At 43.8% G+C, this 13,807-nt stretch overlaps 1 protein-coding gene across 6 annotated transcripts in view; it reads right to left on the bottom strand.

Annotated features, from left to right (window-relative positions):
- Positions 1-13,807, bottom strand: part of usp34 (ubiquitin specific peptidase 34) — a 122,848-nt gene that overhangs the window by 81,403 nt on the left and 27,638 nt on the right. For all 6 annotated transcript variants that reach the window (XM_061915865.1, XM_061915883.1, XM_061915900.1 and 3 more), the window contains exons 9-16: positions 10,312-10,393; positions 9,616-9,708; positions 8,483-8,608; positions 8,293-8,422; positions 8,083-8,213; positions 6,056-6,828; positions 5,769-5,983; positions 3,284-3,402 (exon numbers count right to left, since the gene is read on the bottom strand). In XM_061915865.1, coding sequence (XP_061771849.1) covers positions 3,284-3,402; positions 5,769-5,983; positions 6,056-6,828; positions 8,083-8,213; positions 8,293-8,422; positions 8,483-8,608; positions 9,616-9,708; positions 10,312-10,393 — 1,669 coding nt within the window. The remainder of the gene's footprint in view (positions 1-3,283; positions 3,403-5,768; positions 5,984-6,055; positions 6,829-8,082; positions 8,214-8,292; positions 8,423-8,482; positions 8,609-9,615; positions 9,709-10,311; positions 10,394-13,807) is intronic.

Below are 13,807 nucleotides of genomic sequence, written 5' to 3'. Positions count from 1 at the left end.
GGTTCAGAGAATTTGGAGAAATCACTCCACATAAGCGGCATGGCCAGAAACCAACATTGAATGACCATGACCTTTGATCCCTCAGACAGCACTGTATCAAAAACAGACATCAATCTCTAAAGGATATCACCACATGGGCTCAGGAACACTTCAGAAAACCACTGTCACTAAACACAGTTGGTCGCTACATCTGTAAGTGCAAGTTAAAGCTCTACTATGCAAAGCAAAAGCCATTTTATCAACAACATCCAAAAACGCCGCCAGCTTCTCTGGGCCCGAGATCATCTAAGGTGGACTGATGCAAAGTGGAAAAGTGTTCTGTGGTCTGACGAGTCCACATTTCAAATTGTTTTTGGAAATATTCAACATCGTGTCATCCGGACCAAAGGGGAAGCGAACCATCCAGACTGTTATTGACGGAAATTTGAAAAGCCAGCATCTGTGATGGTATGGGGGTGCATTAGTGCCCAAGGCAAGGGTAACTTACACATTTTTGAAGGCACCATTAATGCTGAAAGGTACATGCAGGTTTTGGAACTACATATGCTGCCATCTAAGCACCATCTTTTTAATGGACGCCCCTGCTTATTTCAGCAGGACAATGCCAAGCCACATTTAGCACGTGTTACAACAGCGTGGCATTGTAAAAAAAAAAAAAAAAGAGTGTGGGTACAGTGTTTCCCACAGATCAGGCATTTATTTGTGGTGGTGTGGTCGGGCGGCGGACGGGGTGAATGGGGGGGGGCAAGAAGAACGCGGAGTTGGAATATAATTACAACACTTTGTGTACATATTTATATCATATGTAACTACAAGCTTCATTCACAGACAGAGTCCCATTTCTTTTATGAGCGGTCGAGCCAGTCGAAAGCCGGAAAAAAATATAAATATTTTTTTTATTTGTGGCGGCCGTAATTCTTTCGAGACGGGCCGCCACAAATAAATGAATGTGTGGGAAACGCTGGGGCACTTTCCTGGCCCGCCTGCAGTCCAGACCTGTCTCCCATCGAAAATGTGTGGCGCATTATTAAGCGTAAAATAGGACAGCAGAGACCCCGGACTGTTGAAGGACTGAAGCTCTACATTAAACAAGAATGGGAAAGGATTCCACTTTCAAAGCTTCAACAATTAGTTTCCTCAGTTCCCAAACGTTTATTGAGTGTTGTTGAAAGAAAAGGTGATGTAACACAGTGGTGAACATGCCCTTTCCCAACTACTTTGGCACGTGTTGCAGCCATGAAATTCTAAGTTAATTATTATTTTCAAAAAAAAATAAAGTTTATGAGTTTGAAAATCAAATATGTTGTCTTTGTAGCATATTCAACTGAATATGGGTTGAAAAGGATTCGCAAATCATTGTATTCTGTTTATATTTACGTCTAACACAATTTCCCAACTCATATGGAAACAAGGTTTGTATTATCCACCACCTGGAATGTACTTATGCCATCTTTAAGTTGAAGTGGAGTGGTAACCAAAAGACGTGGACACATTTGTTACTGGATACTTTAATACTTTGTATCTGTAAGTGCTGTGTAACTATACTTATTTGATACTTCTTTATATTGACAAATGTGGTGGTTCATTGTTTATTGCACAAGATATATCTAGCTTGTATCGCACATGATATCACACACAAGTAAACATGCAGCATGACTACTTGTATCTATGTCTAGTTTTGTAATTGGCTTCAGTAAAATAGAAGAAATTGTGTGTTTATTGGAGGACATTTAGATGTTAACTGGCTGCCTGTATCGCCCATGATATCACACAAGTAAACACTCTGCAAGACTGCTTGTATCGCACATATCACGCACATGCACATGCTGCATGCCTGCTTGTATCGCACATATCACACACAAAACAAACATGCTGCAGGACTGCTTGTATCGCACATGATATCACACACAAGTAAATATGCAGCATGACTACTTCTACTGCACATGCTGCTTGTATCGCATATTATATCACACGTAAGTAAACATGCAGTATGACTACTTCTACTGCACATGATATGACACATGCTGCTTGTATCGTACATGATATCACACACAGGTAAACACTCTGCAGGACTGCTTGTATCACACATGACATCTCATACAAGCAAACACGCTGCAGGACTGCTTGTATTGCACATGACTTCACACGCAAGGAAACATGAAGCATGACTACTTCTACTGCACATGATATGACACATGCACACATGCTGCTTGCATCGCACATGATATCACACGCAGGCAAACACGCTGCACGACTGCTAATATCGCACATGATATCACACACAAGTAAACACGCAGCAGGACTGGTTGTATCACACAGTATATCACACACAAGCAAACATGCTGCAAGAATGCTTGAATCGCACATGATATCACACACAAGCAAACAAGCTGCAGAACTGCTTGTATCGCACATGATATCACACACAACCTAACACGCTGCAGGGCTGCTTGTATCGCACATGATATCACACACAGGTTAACATTCTGCAGGACTGCTTGTATAGCACATGATCTCACACTAAAGTAAACATGCAGCAAGATTACTTGTATCGCACATGATATCCCACGCATGCGCACATGCTGCAGGACTGCTTAAATCGCACATGATATCACACACAAGCAAACACGCTGCAGGACTGCTTGAATCGCACATGATATCACACACAAGCAAACACGCTGCAGGACTGCTTGAATCGCACATGATATCACACACAAGCAAACACGCTGCAGAACTGCTTGTATAGCTCGGTTTAGCTCGGTTGGTAGAGTGGCCGTGCCAGCAACTTGAGGGTTGCAGGTTCGATTCCCGCTTCCACCATCCTAGTCACTGCCGTTGTGTCCTTGGGCAAGACACTTTACCCAGCTGCTCCCAGTGCCACCCACACTGCTTTAAATGTAACTTAGATATTGGGTTTCACTATGTAAAGCGCTTTGAGTCACTTGAGAAAAGCGCTATACAAATATAATTCACTTCACACACATGTAAACACACTGCAGGACTGCTTGTATCACACGTGATATCACACACTTTACATGCTAGCATGTTTTGATGCTATCGCAGTAAAATCAGCCATCCAAAAAGGAGATCTGGACACCCATCGAGTTGATTTCTCTGCCACATGCACGGTCATGCAGACATGACTCTGCATTTTAGGGCTTTTGGAGTTTTTCCTTGTCCAGATGGGGATTCAGATCAGGGGACACGGTTAAGGTTAGTGAAGCCCTGTAAGCGCTCCACAGACAAACTGTGATTGATTGAGGAAATAAATCTTTCTTCATACCGCGTCCTCGTCCTGCACCAGGTCCCACAGGAGCGTGCTGCCCTTCTTGCAGACGCTGTCCAGGTTGACGTCCGTCACCGCGTGGCCGCCGGAGTACTGATGCTTGTGCACGCCGGGACCTGCACACCAACAGCACAACTTAGCTTCTTTCAAATATTACATTCTATTCTTAATCATTAGTATCCTTTATTTAAGCTGGTAACAACTCATTGAGTTTATTTGGATGGGAAAAATGTCCCAGAAAACCCGGAATTCTGGGATTTTTTTTTTTACAATTATTGCAAGGGAGCACACAATTCCTGAACAGGCTGAATATTTTGAAGTTGGAAAGGTTTGAATCGGATAAAAAATGTGGGAGTTGTGGCACTTTGAAAAATTTCCCTTTTTTATTATTTATTAATTTTTTTTTTTTTAAATGGGAATTTTATGAAAATCTGGGAAATTCGGGAATTTTTGGAAAAATGCTAAATGTAATGCGAATGAGTTCAAATGGTTGATGTTGGAATTTTTTAAATCGATAGAGAAATATTCAAGTAGTAACGTTTTATTTGAGAAATGGTATTATGGAATTCCTCGAATCTTGGGGAAACCGGGAATTTTTCCAATGAAAAAAAACTAACATTTTCTGTCCTGATTAAGAGGAATATTTTGATGGTGGATCGGTTGAAGTGGGTGGAAAAATGTGGAAGGAGTAGTCGACAGAAAAAAAGGGGGAAAAAAAGGAATTCCTGGAATTTTTTTTTAACTTGAAAAAATGACAGTTTGAATGTGCAGGATGAGTGGAATATGTTGAAGGTGGAATGGTTTGAAAAAATGTGAAAATGGTGTAGTTTGAAAAATGGCCAATTCAATTTGTACGGGAAAAATGTCCCGGAAAACCCGGAATTCTGGGATTTTTTTTTACAATTGTTGCAAGGGAGCACATAATTGCGTATGGACTTCATTTATAAGTAAAGGTAAGACCATAATGTTATTTTTTTATAAAATGTGCTCTTCATGATGGTATCCTTACATCACACTCAAATTTATAAGTGCATGCTTGCCTTTACCGCATGCCTTTGGTAAGCGCCGGAGTGAGAAGAGGTTTTAAATTAATTAGCGCCCCGGCGGCAATTCAAGGAAATACGGTAGTTTCTAAGGAAAAAATCAATTTAATTTCAAGTTCAGCCACAAGTTTTTCAATGTGAGATTTAAAAGACAAGCTCTCATCAATGACAACTCCTAAGAACTTGTAAGTCGTGACCATTTGAACTTCAACCTTTAGAGCGGCTGATATTTTTGGAATGTTCAGTGGCAGACGTTTACTATTTAAAAATAATATCCTTAGATTTCTCTCATTTAGTACTAACGTATTTCCTTGAATGACCGCCGGGGCGCTAATAAATTTAAAACCTTTTCTCACTCCGGCGCTTACCAAAGGCATGCGGGAAATTTAGGCCTGCGCTTATACATTTGAGTGTGATGTAAGGATACCATTATGAAAAGCACATTTAATAAAAAATAACGTTATTATGGTCTTACCTTTACTTATAAATGAAGTCCATGCGCAGCTCCTTCTGATCAAAAGCATCAATAACTTGTTTATAAAAGTCTTCCTTATCTTTCTTCAGTTTTAAAAGTCTCTCTGTCTCGATGGAGATCTTCCTTTATTACCTCCTGCTTCCATTGAAAGTCCAGTTTAGAAAACTGTTTTATTTTAGATATGTAATTCTAAATGGGGCGGTATAGCTCAGTTGGTAGAGTGGCCGTGCCAGCAACTTGAGGGTTGCCTGGTTCGATTCCCGCTTCCGCCATCCTAGTCACTGCCGTTGTGTCCTTGGGCAAGACACTTTACCCACCTGCTCCCAGTGCCACCCACACTGGTTTAAATGTAAAAAGTAGATATTGGGTTTCACTATGTAAAGCGCTTTGAGTCACTAGAGAAAAAGCGCTATATAAATATAATTCACTTCACCTTCATGTTAAAAGTGCAAGAGAGAGGAAAAAATAAACACACGCTGCTCACTCTTGCTGCTTGTTGTCACTTCTTCTGCAGCCGAGTAGTCGCAAGAAGGATCACTAGCGCCCTCTACCACCAGGAGGCGGGAGTCATTTAATGACTCATATTTGACACACGCAGCTACGGTATATTAATAAAACATAGCTGCTTACTGTTCTTTTTAGCATATTCAATAGCTTGGACCTTAAATCCTACTGAATAGCTCTTGATCTTCTTCCCTTTATGCGATTTCAAATGATTGAAATCAGCCTCCTCCATTTTGAAAATGATGACAGGTGAAGTGTCACTCGTGACGTGACGAGTTTGACCCGGTGGAAATTCTAGGCATATGCTAATTATTTTGCTAAACGAGTTTGACCCGGCAGTAATTCAAGGCAGGCACATACTATATACCCGGCGGTTAATTCAAGGAAATACGATAGTCTCAACTGGCACTGAACAACATGAAAAGCAGACTCCATCCAAAATGCCGAGAGAGAAGCTCACCTTGCACCAGGTGCTCGTGGTAGATGGAGGCCAGGTTGGGGAGGTGCTGCTGGAGGTGGGAGCTGAGCTCGGCGTGGGAGTTGATCTGGACCAGCTCCTCCTCGCAGCCCGACTCCTCGCCGTCAAAGTCGGCCATGTTCTTCTCGGACTTGGCGCTGACCTGGGAGCTGCTGCAGCTGACGTCGTCGGCACTCAGCATGTCCTCCACCATCGGCCTGTGAGGGGGGGGTGTGGGGGTCAGGAAGGAGAGAAAAGACCTCCAAAAGAGTCTGGTGAGGAAGACTTACCCTTCATGGTGGTGGTGGTGGTGATGGTGGTGGTGGTGATGGGGGTGGTGGTGGTGGGGGTGATGATGCTGGGGGCCGATGAAGCGACGGCAGGTGAAGAGCTCGCCGCCCATGGCATCTCCGAGGAAGTCCGCGGGCCGGGAGATGCAGGGGGGCTCCTGAGGGCCCTGGCCCACCCGGGTGGGGCTCCCGTCTGGCCCCTGGGGGCGCTCGGGGTCGTCAAGTCGAGCAGACGACGGCGTAGGGCACACGTCCATCATCCTCATGCAACTTTCCAGTGACGTGGACGCCGCCGTGGCCATGATGGCGGACGTCTCCGGGCTGAAGGAGAGAACTTTGGGTTTGGCCCCGCCGCAGGCTCCGCTAGGCCCCGCCCCCAGGCAGGAGCCTTCACCCAGAGCCTCGCCCGCCTTCCTCTTCCTCGACTCCACCTGCTCCCGCGGATCCTTCTGCTGGCCGTCTTCAACGTGCGCCTCTTCATCCTCCTCCTCATCTTCTTCCTCCTCCTCCTCTTCATCGTCGTCGTCGTCATCCTCCTCCTCCTCCTCCTCGTCTTCATCATCATCCTCCTCCTCCTCCTCCTCCTTCAGGGCCTCGCTGTCTGCCATGTCGTCCGAGTGCAGCTCGCTGCCGGGGCTGCCGGCTGATTGGCTGACTCTGCTGGAGGCGGCCTCGTTGCTGGTGGCGTCGCTGCGGCCGCTGGTGCTGCCCGGCCCGCTGCTGCCCTCCTCCGCGCTGTTGGCCGTCTCGTCAGAGCTGCCCTGCATGGACTCCTGACAACCACCACAAGGAGCTCAAACGACAACAACTGCCATTGGATGATTATGCATTAGCAAGCCACTGATTATCAGCACCGACATTTTGCATTTTTACGTGCATCAGTGTTGACTCTTTTCATTTTGTTACAAAACCCCAAACGAGTGAAGTTGTCACGTTGTGTAAATGGAAAATAAAAACAAAATACAATGATTTGCAAATCCTTTTCAACTTATATTCAATTGAATGGACTGCAAAGACAAAATATTTAACGTTCAAACTCAGAAACCATGTTATTTTTGTGCAAATATTAGCTCGATTGGAATTTGATGCCTGCGACGTGTTTCGAAAAAGCTGGCACAGGTGGCAAAAAAGACTGAGAAAGTCGAGGAATGCTCATCAAATACTTATTTGGAACCTGACACAGGTGAACAGGCTAATTGGGAACAGGTGGGTGCCATGATTGGGTTTAAAAGCGGCTTCCATAGATTTGTCAGTCGTTCACAAACAAGGACGGGGCGAAATTCAAATACATTTTGCTATGAATTATTGACCTATTTATGGATCATTAAATATTTCACTTTTTGTCAATTATATTTATATAGCGCTTTTCTCAAGTGACTCAAAGCGCTTTACATAGTGAAACCCAATACCTAAGTTACATTTAAACCAGTGTGGGTGGCACTGGGAGCAGGTGGGTAAAGTGTCTTGCCCAAGGACACAACGGCAGTAACTAGGATGGCACAAGCAGAAATCGAACCTGCAACTCTCAAGTTGCTGGCACGGCCACTCTACCAACCGAGCTATCCCGCCTTTGAAAATATTTTGGGGAAAAATATTGTGTATTTTGCCTCAAAAAATAGGGTTTCGACAAAAAATCTCGTAAATACTAAAACAAATAATGAAGTAGAATTAGCGATTCAACGGTTTTATGAAAATAATAATATATGACTTATTTTGAACCTTGTTTAAGACTGAAACCCTTCTGTGTCCTTAAGACCTAACTTGAGGGAGCCCCAAAAATAAAAAATAAAAAAAATAAAAAAGTGTATATTGTATTGGTTTTGAAAATGAAAAAATTATCAACTTGGCACCCGCGTGCTTTGATTTTTCAGTGTGCGGCCCTCAGTGGAAAAAGTTTGGACACCCCTGATACACAACGTGACAACTTCACGGCTTTTGAACCAAGAGTGAAGAAAAAACCATATCAGTGGATCTATATAATATTAAGTTTCTATTGGTGTTGGTATTAAAAAAAAAAGGATTCCTACCTCCGTGTCAGAGAGCCTCTGTTGGCCTCGCTTGCTTCCCGCCATCAGCTGCTCGTCCATGTCCATGTCACTTCCTGCGCTGTGCTGCGTGTCGCTGTTGTCGCTGCTGTCGGGACTGGCGGCGGGCGAGCCTGGCGGGACAAACAAACAATGACAAAGACGCGGCGTGTGAGAACCACGCTCCTGTCGCAGTGGTGCAGCCAGACCGACCCTTCTTGTTGCCCATGGAGATGTTGGTGTTGAGCAGCGAGGCGAAGGAGCTCTGCTTGGACAGCTGGGCCTTGGCGGTCAAGGCGTTGTTCCACAGAGCCTTGATGAGCATGGAGGCCAGGTAGAGCGTCTGCAAACAAACACTTTGGTGTAACTCTCTCTCTCTCGTACTCAGCGAGTCAGAAGGTACCTGCTCCGTGTGCGCGCTGGGGTGCAGCCCCGACACCAAGTTGAGGACGTGGCGCAGGGGCACCGGGTCCAAGTTCTTGATGAGCAGAGGAAAAAGGTCGTGGATGTAGCGGCTGCAGTGTTTCAGCTGTGGCAGGAAGTAAACAGGAAGTGATTCAACCAACAATGGAGGAGACAAAGGCTCGGTCCCAATCCCGTGACCTCAGAATCAGAATCAGAATCATTTTTATTTGTCCGTTCCAACATGTACGATTACATTCGTTGACGGGTCAGCCGGTTACAGCGCTCCTGGAGGCACTTCCGGGTTTCAGGCGATGGTCTAGATCAGGCGTGTCCAACTAGTTGTCATTGAGGGCCACATCGCAGTTAAGGTTGCAATCAGAGGGCCGGTTTTATCAGTGAAATGAATTATATTTATATAGCGCCAAAATCAAAGTAACATAACTACAAACCTAATCCAGATGAACATAGATTTAAGCACAACATAAAACAGAATAAACACTTTTTTTTCTTTTTTACAATGGAGTTCAGGGTGCGCATCGCACAGTCAACCAATTGGCAGTGCTGGACGGAACTCTTAATTAAAAAGATGATGGTCATGCTGACTTAAGTCTTTGCATTTTACCGGATAATTTACAATGAAAGAATGTATTGTGCGTCGATACCGCGTCAGTCAGTCGCCTTCTCCAGCCAGCCACAACAGAAGCAGCTGATTACTTGCACCAGTGCTGATCGGAGGAGTGGCAGCTATTCCAGAGAGCACTTCAAGTCAGCTGACACGTCGTCTTTAAAACAGTGTCATGTGTGACGTGGGCTACACTTGAATCGCCATTGTGATATTCAGTGGACACAATTAGATCAGCCGTTTGTTTGGGTAAAAAAAGTTGCAGCTCATTTTTATAGTGAGCAAACTCATCTTGCGTGCAGATTTAAACCTGTTTGAGTACGTATGACAACTCTGCTCGAGATGAACAACTGGAACGCTCGAGAACAGAACAAAAGTACGACATTTTCTGATCAAACTCTCACTTGTTTCAATGCTACGCTCAAACGGCTCGACCGTTGTGTCTTTGAAACCAAGAAGAAAAGTGGACGTGACGTGGTATGCAACCTAGCTGTGTGACGGAGTCTCACCTGAGCCGCGGCCCAGATGCAGTCCACGTGCTGCGTGCTGAGTCGGCATTCTGCAGCCAGGAAGTTAAGGATCACCTGGCACTGTTTGATGATCTGAAACACAAACGTCGACTGGATGAAATGCTGATGGAATGCGGGCTGAATGGTAGAAAATGTTTGAAACTGTACTGTCAGGTTCAAACACTGAGGACATCTATTAAACAAGACAAGAAGCAAGGAATTAAACAGCTCAATTGAGGAGAAACATCTGGGCTGCAACCTTGTACAGTCTCCACCACACTCTGACGAAAGATTATATGCCGCCTCTTTTATTTGGACATTCCCTGATTACATGGCAACAGCTGTTGCTAGGGAGGGGGGTCGTAAACAGCCATGCCTTTGATTACAAAACAGTTCAAAGAAAAGCTCTTAAAACAGTTCAAAGAAGAGGTGCCTGGAGCTTGGGCAGGTCCTGTTTCTCGCCTTCCTGTCAGTCGTTTTTTTCTTAATAAATGACCTGGCAGCAGCCAGCGTCATCTCACAAGACCCTCGGGTGTCGTGGCGCATTGGTGAAGATTGAGGATCGACCATTTTTAAGTCTATTTATTTAATACCTGACATCGGAGGGGACTGACACACCCTCCACCACCAACATAATGGCCACCCTTGCTCCACGCCATAAAGTGTCTGAAAGATGCCATCTTCAACAACGCTCACCTCGATGTGCAAGTTAGGTCCAAAAATGTGCTCCACCACGTTATTGTGGATCAACCAGTCAGCCAGTTCCTTTGCTATGGACCTGGAACACACATACACACACACACTGGTTATCATTTGGAATGGGGACCAAGTTGTTGTTCAGGACTTGTGGGGACCATCCTTTCTACAGGTTGTGGAGGTGTAAATAAAAAATTGGGTAAAATGTCCACTGCCCAGTTAGCTCATACACGTCTTTAAATCTCTGGATAAATGAAGTAATGTACTGATCATACTTACTGGGGACCCTGGGGGAAAGAAGAGTTAATATGGTTCATGGGGACCACATTTAAATACTTTTGCGTAATTCACACATTTGTACGTGACTACTGAGGACCATTTAAAAAAAAAAAAAAAGTTCAAATTAAAAATGACATGATCCTCAGAATACAGCACTACAGCTGTCCTCTTACAGGAAGCAAATCCTGCATCTTCTGTGACATGACTGAAAACTGCTATTTAGTAGTAATGAAGTTGTCTGCAACTCCAACTACCATGTATAGAAGGATGGACAATTCTGAATGTGAATCATACTTTAAAGGTAATAATGTTTTATAATGTTTTTTTTGCACCTTAACGCCCAAAAAACGGAAATGCTGATTATCGATCCTGCTAGACACCGACCTCTATTAAATAATACAACTTTAACATTTGACAACCAAATAATAAAACAAGGTGACTCGGTAAAAAATCTGGGTATTATCTTCTACCCAACTCTCTCCTTTGAGTCACACATTAAAAGCGTTACTAAAACGGCCTTCTTTCATCTCCGTAATATCGCTAAAATTTGCTCCATTTTGTCCACTAAAGACGCTGAGATCATTATCCATGCGTTTGTTACGTCTCATCTCGATTACTGTAACGTATTATTTTCGGGTCTCCCCATGTCTGGCATTAAAAGATTACAGTTGGTACAAAATGCGGCTGCTAGACTTTTGACAAGAACAAGAAAGTTTGAACATATTACGCCTGTACTGTATATACCTTTATATACATATATACATACATATATACCTATACTGTATATACCTTTATATACATATATACATACATATATACCTATACTGGTTCACCTGCACTGGCTTCCTGTGCACTTAAGATGTGACTTTAAGGTTTTACTAATTACGTATAAAATACTACAAGGTCTAGCTCCAGCCTATCTTGCCGATTGTATTGTACCATATGTCCCGGCAAGAAATCTGCGTTCAAAAGACTCCGGCTTATTAGTGATTCCTAGAGCCCAAAAAAAGTCTGCGGGCTATAGAGCGTTTTCCGTTCGGGCTCCAGTACTCTGGAATGCCCTCCCGGTAACAGTTCGAGATGCTACCTCAGTAGAAGCATTTAAGTCTCACCTTAAAACTCATCTGTATACTCTAGCCTTTAAATAGACCTCCTTTTTAGACCAGTTGATCTGCCGCTTCTTTTCTTTTTTCTCCTATGTCCCCCCCTTCCTTGTGGAGGGGGTCTGGTCCGATGACCATGGATGAAGTACTAGCTGTCCAGAGTCGAGACCCAGGGTGGGCCGCTCGTCGGGACCCAGGATGGACCGCTCGCCTGTGTATCGGTTGGGGACATCTCTACGCTGCTGATCCGCCTCCGCTTGGGATGGTTTCCTGTGTACAGGACTCTCGCTGCTGTCTTGGATCCGCTTGAACTGAACTCTCGCGGCTGTGTTAGAGCCACTATGGATTGAACTTTCACAGTATCATGTTAGACCCGCTCGACATCCATTGCTTTCGGTCCCCTAGAGGGGTGGGGGGGGAAATCTGAGGTCCTCTCCAAGGTTTCTCATAGTCATCATTGTCACTGGCGTCCCACTGGGTGTGAGTTTTCCTTGCCCTTTTGTGGGTTCTTCTGAGGATGTTGTAGTCGTAATGATTTGTGCAGTCCTTTGAGACATTTGTAATTTGGGGCTATATAAATAAACATTGATTGATTGCATTGATTGATAATCATGCTGTATGAAAATGTCATCCTAGATTTTGTTTTTGGAAAAATATATGAGTTTTAACTAAGGATGGAAACTATACAGAATCACAGTACTATTAATGCCAGGATAACAAATTAATTTTCTCTTTTACCAATATTTGAAACACGTAAACAAGGGATTATTTTACCTTACCTTAAACCACAGAAATAAAATACAAACTCATTTAAACTTTTATTTTTAACAACATTGAACATAAAAGCCAGTCTTGCTGATTATCTCCTAATCTACTATCTCCTTTAATGGGCCGTAATGTGATTGTACACATAGAACTTCAATGCTTGCCATTTCCGTTTCAAAGTTTAAAAATCACTTAGGCATCTTCAGAAATCTGACTATCATTTAAAAAAAGTTTCCCTTTAGGGCATGGGGTTCAAACTCTGAGACAATATTAAATCAACATTAGAGCTGGCCCGCCAGTATTATACAGCGGTGGTGCATTCACCGCTACTTCTAATACTTGCCAACCCTCACGATTTTCCCAGGAGACTCTCGAATTTCAGTGCCCCCCCCCCCAAAAAATCTACCGGGGAAACCATTCGCCCGAATTTCTCCCGATTTCCACTCGGACAACGATATCGGCGTCGTGCTTTAAAAGGCACTGCTTTTAGCGTCCTCTACAACCTGTTGTCATGTCCGCTTTTCCGCCATACAATCAGCGTGCAGGCCCAGTCACGTAATATATGCGGATTCTACACACACACACACAAGTGACTGCAAGGCATACTTGGTCAACAGTCAGGTCACATTGAGGGTGGCCTTATAAACAACTTTAACACTGTTACAAATATGCACCACACTATGAACCCCCACCAAACAAGAATGACAAACATATTTCGGGAGAACATCCGCGCTGTAACACAACATCACAAATACCCAGAACCCCTTGCAGCACTAACTCTTCCGAGACACTACAATATACACCCCCGCTACCAACAAACCTCGATTTTGCATGTCACTATAAAGTTATATAAGCCTTGCTTGTTCAATATTCAATGCAAAACTTGTTTGGGTCCTTATTAAAAGGTTAAGTTGTTCAACTTTGGCCCGCGGCTTTGTTCAGTTTAGAATTTTGGCCCACTCTGTATTTGAGTTTGACACCCCTGCTTTAGGGGACCTGTTGTTTTGTCCCCATACCGTCAGAGGTCCCCTAAAGGTGACTGTCTAAACAGAGCAACGTCCCCATTATCCCCCAGGGATCAATAAAGTATTTTCTATTCTATTAAGTCAGCATTGCCAGAACACACACACACACACACACACACACACACACACACACACGATCTGACTATCATTTAAAAAGCTTTCCTTTTAGGGCAGTGGTCCCCAACCTTTTTGTAGCTGCAGACCGGTCAACACTTGAAAAAGGGAGGATTTTTGGGTTGGTGCACTAATTTTAAGTGTATCTTGTGTTTTTTTATGTTGATTATATTTTTACAGTTTTTTATCTCGTTGTAAAGAGAATTCCAC

This window comes from Nerophis ophidion, linkage group LG01 (assembly GCF_033978795.1).
Source record: "Nerophis ophidion isolate RoL-2023_Sa linkage group LG01, RoL_Noph_v1.0, whole genome shotgun sequence".
Lineage (NCBI taxonomy): Eukaryota > Metazoa > Chordata > Actinopteri > Syngnathiformes > Syngnathidae > Nerophis > Nerophis ophidion.
Note: the sequence above shows the minus strand (reverse complement) of the source record. Positions and strands in the feature narration are given on the sequence as shown.